Consider the following 7690-nt stretch of genomic DNA (forward strand, 5'->3'; position numbering starts at 1 on the left):
TAAGTTTTAGGGTTCTTAGAAAACTCCATTCAACTTTCAATATTTTCCAAAAAAAACCACCCTAAAAGTGTGAACCACAAGTTTTATTGGCAAAGATATTCCTCTATATAATTTTACCCACCCTAGTGAAAATTGTGGTTAACGCTGTTAGGGGGGTTATTTCATATTTTGAATGTTAACAAAGTTATCTGAGAAACATACGAACTTAATGATTTATTTTATTTTATTGTGAAGTTTACCCCAAACTATAACCGAAATATCCTTCCACTAGCTACTACACATTTCCGGTCAAATGTTTATAAGCACTAACTTAATTTGCTGCCACATGTAAATATGCCATATATAGGGTGTGGATGTTGCAAATGCAAAGAGCTTTATGCCATTTTGTGGAGGGAAGAGACTGTGTCTTGGTTCGGAGCTAGCGATGTTGGAGACCAGCTTCTTTATCCACCATCTCGTCCTCAACTACTCCTGGACTCCATTGATGGAATCAGATTGGCCTATTCACCATCCTTATCTTGATTTCAAACATGGGCTTCAAATCGCTATCGAACCATTATCATCTGCTTCCTAAACTACACTGACCCCAATGCATCTTGTACAGTTTGATGTGCAGTATTTGATGAGAATAAGCCCTTGTTTCAGCAACAGGCATATATGTTTATTCTTGTGAACACAATGTGTACAATAAATATTTATGCTACCTAAAGCAAAGCAGATGTAAGTTTGTCCAATGTTAAGATAGTGTGTGTGTGTGAACACAATGTGTACACTAAATATTTATGCTACCTAAAGCAAAGCAGATGTAAGTTTGTCCATTGTTAAGCTTGTGTGTGTGTGTGAACACAATGTGTACACTAAATATTTATGCTACCTAAAGCAAAGCAGATGTAAGTTTGTCCAATGTTAAGATAGTGTGTGTGTGTGAACACAATGTGTACACTAAATATTTATGCTACCTAAAGCAAAGCAGATGTAAGTTTGTCCAATGTTAAGATAGTGTGTGTGTGTGAACACAATGTGTACACTAAATATTTATGCTACCTAAAGCAAAGCAGATGTAAGTTTGTCCATTGTTAAGCTTGTGCCAAATTGCTTCCAGGAACAGCAGTCCAGTACTCTGGTGTGCACCAACCCAGTACTATCAAGATCTCCTCAATCTGTAAGGCAAAAGTCTCCTCGATCTATCAGGCAAAAGATCTCCTCGATCTCCTCAGGCAAAGATCTCCTCGATCTGTAAGACCTTCTCGGTCTAGGCACTGTTCCTACTAGCACTAGCTATATATATCTGTATATATTGATTGTTGTTTTTGGAATGAATTTTCCTTAAGGATTTGAGGTCTATTTATAGCGTTTGGAAAAACACTATGCACTAATAAAATATTATTAGTTACTATTCATGTGGGACCCATGTCCTATAAATTTCTTCGATGGGGCCCACCACTTTATTTAATTTCAAACTTGTGGGACCCACCAAATTTGTTTTTCTTCAAAAATGTCAAAGAAGGACGCTTCTTTGTCAAAGAAGTTAGGCATTAAAAAAAATAAGACAGGTTTGATAAACACGAGGGCGGCTGAGTTCCCACAAAAAAAAAAACATTATCCAACAATCCCCCACATTTTTTTAACTAGTGCTGTGTAACAGTACCGACGTTTCAATCTTGTGCATAAGGAAGATGTCGTAATGACTTGAATCTTCATTAGACCAACTGAATAAAAGATAGGTGCATGGTGTCGCAGAGACTTGAACCAGCACATGTCTAAAAATCCAGCGATCACACAAAATCAAACTTATCTGTGGTAGTTTTCACTTTGAACCACACTTGCCTTTGCCATTGCCTTGCCTTTGCACATTTATGGCCCTGTGCATGTCCTGGTTTCTGCTAGGGCTCTAGGTATCTTTCCACAAGACATCATAGGAGATGGCCAAATCTCCACCCATGCATAGGTGAGTTCTTTAGGCATGTTTCCTATCAAACATCATGCATCCGAAATGCTTTCAACTCATTAGGCTTAGAGTCATCCTCTCTCATGATAGGATTCCTCGTGAAAAGATCAAAGATTTATCCAAATAGTTCAGCCAGGTAAGGATAGTACTAGAGGGGGATCAAAGATCAATTAAGTACCCCGTTCATTGTGGAGCGCGTTACGCAATCCCTAAACCTTGCTTTAGACACCGACTAATCCAAGAAAACTTGAACCCTTTCACTTGTAAATCTTACTTGACTTTTGAACCATTTATCTTGTCATTAGTAGCATAAGCTTTGAACTAATAACTAGATATAAATGGTAAGTATTTATAAGACTCACCAAACTTTACAAATCTTACTTGACTTTTGAACCAATTATTTTATTATTAGTAGCATAAGCTTTGAACTAATAACATGGTAAGTATTTGTAAGACTTACAAAACTTTGAGACCCATTCCAGTAGACGTCCTTTCGACTATGTCCTTTTTCAGACCCTTAGTCAAAGGATCAGCCACATTCTCTGAAGATCGGACGTCAATCACAGAGATGACTCCTTGACAAATGAGCTCTCTCAAATAGCCATGCTTCAGACGAATGGTCCGCTTCTTTCCATTGAACAACGAGTTTGCTGCTACAGCACTCGCCGCCTGATTATCACAATAGATAGTAATTGCGCCTTGTAATCGTGTCAATGGAAGGTCTCGGAGAATACAACTGAGCCACTCAGCTTCATCTCCTGCAACACAAAGTGCGAAGAACTCAGATTCCATCGATGACTGTGCAATCATTGTCTGCTTCTTAGACTTCCACGAGACGGCAGCTCCACCCATGGTGAAGACGAATCCTCCAGTAGATCTGCACTCATCTGGTTCTGAGCACCAGCTCGCATCTGAATAGCCTTCGATTACACCCGGATATCCAGTGTAGAATAAGCCCAGACCTGTAGTTCCTTTCAAGTATCTCATCAATCTCTGGATGGCATCCCAATGAAGCTTTCCAGGATTACTTGTGAACCTACTAAGCATTCCTACAGCGAATGCTATATCTGGCCTTGTGCAACTCATCGCGTACATGAGACTCCCAATGATCTTTGAGTACCGCAGCTGCTCTACTGGTCTTCCAGTGTTTGGTCGAAGCTTCTTGTTGTAATCATACGGCACTGACAGTTCTGGCAGGTCGTAGTAGCCATACTTCCTTAGCATGCTTTCGACATAATGAGATTGAGACAATCCAATGCCCTCTTCAAAGTATATGATTTTGATTCCGAGAATCACGTCCGCAGTTCCAAGGTCCTTCATGCTGAACTGTGCTGAGAGAAATTTCTTGGTAGATGTTACTATCTCGAAATCACTCCCGATGATGAGCATATCATCCACATAAAGGCAAATAACCACCCACCTTTCTTTCAGCGACCTTGATGTATAGGCACTTGTCAGATTCACTGACTTGATACCCATTGTTGCGAACAACCCCATCGAACTTCTCATGCCAGAGTTTTGGTGCCTGCTTAAGTCCATATAAAGACTTAACAAGTTTACAAACCTTACCAGCTGGAGCATCAAGTCCTTCTGGTTTCTCCATGTAGATCTCTTCTGTGAGATCACCATTGAGAAAGACAGTCTTCACATCCATCTGATGTATGACGAACCTTTTAATCGCCACCTATGCGATAAGCACTCTGATGGTAGTGATCCTGCAAACTGGTGCATAAATATCAAAGAAGTCTATACCTTCTTTCTGAGAGAATCCTTTAGCCACCAGTCTTGCTTTGTACTTTTCAATAGTACCATCAGGACGAATCTTCTTCTTGAAGATCCACTTGCAACTGATAGGCCTTGCACCTTCAGGTACATCCACCAGCTCCCAAGTGTGATTTTGGATCAATGAATCCATCTCATCATCTATAGCTTCTTTCCACAGAAGAACGTCTGTTGACTGCATTGCTTCTTGAAAAGTCTGTGGATCTCCTTCCACATTATAGGTGATGAAGTCATCTCCAAAATCTTTTTGTCTTCTGACGCGTTTGGAAGATGGTTCGATAACTCCTTCATCATTGACTGGCTCCTCTTGTGCATCTGATGTACTAGCATTCTCTGCTACATCTTTGAGCAATAAGCCTTTATGTTTGATAAACTTATCCTCAAAGAATTCTGCATCCCGAGCTTCAATGATGGAGTTGATTCCAAGATTAAGGAACCTGCAAGCATCACTATCTTCAGCAAAGCCAAGAAATACGCATTTATTTGCCTTTGGTCCGAGCTTAGGCCTTCTGATATCTGGTATTCGAACGTATGCGAGACACCCCCACACTTTGAGATTATCCAAAGAATCTGGATATCCCAACCATAACTGATGAGGAGTATTATCAGTTTTGGAGTAGGGTACTCTGTTCAAAATCCAGTTTGCCATTAGTAAAGCCTCTCCCCAATAGCAGGTAGGTAGACCAGATGTGATCAGCATCGAATTCACCATCTCGGTCAATGTGCGATTCTTCCTTTCTGCAATCCCATTAGATTGCGGAGAATACGGAGCAGTAGTTTCAGCAATGATTCCATGCTCCTTGAAGTATGCTTCCGATTCCTTGGATCGGTATTCTCCTCCTCTGTCGCTCCTGAGTCTTTTCACCTGCAGTCCAAACTGCTTCTCCACTCGAGTCCGAAACTCGACAAATTTTCTGAAGGCTTCATCTTTAGATTTCAGCAGGTAAACGTGGCAGAAGCGAGAATGGTCGTCGATGAAGGTGATGAAGTACTTCTTGCCGCCACGAGTGACGAAGCTTTTAAAGTCACAAGTATCCGAATGAATCAGATCCAATAGGTTGGTGCTCCTCGTAACACTTGAAAATGGCTTCCTTGTTAGCTTTGCTTGCGCGCAAACTTCACACTTCTCAGATTTGTTACCCCCACATTTTGGAAGGAATCCTAACTTCTCCATGCTAGACAGTTTTCTATAATTTACATGTCCCAGCCTATTGTGCCATAACACAGAGGAGTAAGCAGAAGAGGATACTTTATTTACAACGGGATTGGGTGCACTCGTACTGATTTTATACATGCCATCAGTACGATATGCATTGCCAAAATACATTTTCTTAAAGGATAATACAGCCTTTCCTCCTTGGAAATCCAGCCTCATGCCTGCATCACACAGCATGCTTCCAGAGACTAAGTTTTTGGCAATTGAGGGAACGTGTTTCACATACTTCAATGTGAGAGTCTTTCCCGAAGAAAGAGTCAGCACCACAGTCCCCGTTCCAAGAACAGGAACCACAGAACGATCAGCCATTGATACGTTCTCTTTGGTAGCAACATAAAAAGAGAACATATCTCTATTGGAGCATACATGACAAGTAGCACCCGTATCTAACCACCAACTAGATATGTTGCTTGGAGTTGTTACCTGGAAGAGCATAGCCACATAATCATCAATTTGATTGACATTGTGTGTTGTATCCTTCTTTGGTGCTTTGCAGTCTTTGGCAAAATGTCCTTGCTTCCCACAGTTGAAGCATTTGCCGCTCTTCTTGAACTCCTTCTTTTGAACGTTCAGGTTCTTCGGATTTTGGTTCTTCCTTCTATTAAAAGACTTCTTTTTCTTGAAAGATGAATAATTACCCTTTTCAGAGTTAGCCGCCACCATGTTAGCAGACGCCTTCTGCTTATCAAGTAGCTCAGTCTTCGTGCGAGTACGAGTCTCGTCCTCGATCCGGATGAACCTCTTCAAGTCAGACAGAGTCACCTGTCTTTTCCTTCTTCGAATGTCAGTGGAGAATGATATCCAAGATAGAGGAAGCTTGTTGACAATTGCACCAGAGATGAAGGTTTGACAAAGACTGATCTTTTTATCCTTCAGCTTCATAACAAGCTTTTCAAGCTCTTTAACTTGAGGCAAGACCTCAGTGTCATCTTCAAACTTCAAGTCCAGAAACTTGTCAATAAGGTGAGATTTGGACAGCTTCTCCTCATCCTTGTACTGGTCCTCCAGAGCATTCCAGATTTTCTTTGCAGAAGGCTTGTTGGTGTAAGCATCTGCTAGATGATCAGCCAGACAATTAAGGAGATAACTCCTGCAGAAGTGATCATCTTTAGCCCAAGAGGCTTCAGCTTCAGAGTCTTCTTCAGAGTCGGGGTTTTCCTCAGAAACCACATAGTAGATTTTCAGGAGTTGCATCCCGAAGATTACTTTCCGACGCCATGCGTTGAAATTGGAACCGTCAAAGTTCTCTAATTTAAGACAGTCCACTCCAAGAGTCCTCGCAGGATCCATGGTAGATTAAAAATAATGCTTTAAGATTGTTAGCGCCTGTGGTTAAATCTGGAATAATACAGATATAAAGCAGCAAATAACTGAAAGAAATCTGAAGTATAGTAATTTAGAATTTTCCAACTCAGCTGCTGTGCGTTTGTAAAACGCTGTGCTTAAAGCATTATTTGGCCTACTCCGGTGCTGCTGTGCGTTTGTAAAACGCTGTGCTTAAAGCATTATTTGGCCTACTCCGGTGCAAGGATCCCAAGGTCAAATTGCTTCTAGGAACAGCAGTCCAGTACTCTGGTGTGCACCAACCCAGTACTGTCAAGAACTCCTCGATCTATAAGGCAAAGATCTCCTCGATCTATCAGGCAAAAGATCTCCTCGATCTCCTCAGGCAAAGATCTCCTCGATCTATCAGACCTTCTCGGTCTAGGCACTGTTCCTACTAGCACTAGCTATTCTACAATATATATCTATATATATTGATTATTGTTTTTGGAATGAATTTTCCTTAAGGATTTGAGGTCTATTTATAGCGTTTCGAAAAACACTATGCACTAATAAAATATTATTAGTTACTATTCATGTGGGACCCATGTCCTATAAATTTCTTCGGTGGGGCCCACCACTTTATTTAATTTCAAACTTGTGGGACCCACCAAATTTGTTTTTCTTCAAAAATGTCAAAGAAGGACGCTTTTTTGTCAAAGAAGTTAGGCATTAAAAAAAATAAGGCAGGTTTGATAAACACGAGGGCGACTGAGTTCCCACAAAAAAAAAACATTATCCAACAGTATCATAGGCTAATTAAAACCCTAACCCTAAGTTAGCGTCGTTGGCACCAGATTCAACCAGGTCGGATTTGTTCCCGCTGTCATCGTCATCAACTTGTGTTCACCATTGAACCTCATGATCATCATTGATCTCGTGCTCGTCGCTCTCGTCATTGTCAATCAAATCTCAGCCAAACCAGCTCTAATCTTGCCTAACCTTGCTACCTCATGACATCGTTTATCTGCATGATCATTGTTTACCATCGATACTGTTCATGGATGGTACTGTTCATCCATGTGTACAGTTCATCAACCAACTGATGTAGTACTACCATTATCAGTTTACTGTTTACCCGTGATTACTGTTTATCATTCTGTTTATTAAGGCTTACTGTTCACCACAGGTCTTTCTCGTGCTTTCCCGTCGAGCAGATCTTGTTGTCGCTGGCTATCGTCGAAATCCGATCACGTCAATGTTTGCCACTACGCCATCGTGTTTTTCCATCGTCATCATGAATAAGAAGGGTACGTACTTCTCCTAGAGTTTGTCATAGCTACAAGCTTGAGCAACATTGGATGCAAGATTTCCCAGTATCACCTCCAATTCTATGTCCCAACTATAAGCTTTGATGACACAAGCGGCGGAATTGCCATACGAATGATTCATATCATCCTTAGAATACGACTACTTCTCAG

General features: G+C 40.9%; 1 protein-coding gene across 1 annotated transcript in view; it reads left to right on the forward strand.

Annotated features, from left to right (window-relative positions):
* LOC109820807 (cytochrome P450 724B1-like) overlaps window positions 1-7690 on the forward strand; it is a 22720-nt gene that overhangs the window by 5764 nt on the left and 9266 nt on the right. Inside the window, exon 5 of the mRNA XM_020387004.1 lies at window positions 5443-5519. Coding sequence (XP_020242593.1) covers window positions 5443-5519 — 77 coding nt within the window. The remainder of the gene's footprint in view (window positions 1-5442; window positions 5520-7690) is intronic.

This window comes from Asparagus officinalis, chromosome 8, assembly GCF_001876935.1.
Source record: "Asparagus officinalis chromosome 8, Aspof.V1, whole genome shotgun sequence".
Classification (NCBI taxonomy): Eukaryota; Viridiplantae; Streptophyta; class Magnoliopsida; order Asparagales; family Asparagaceae; genus Asparagus; species Asparagus officinalis.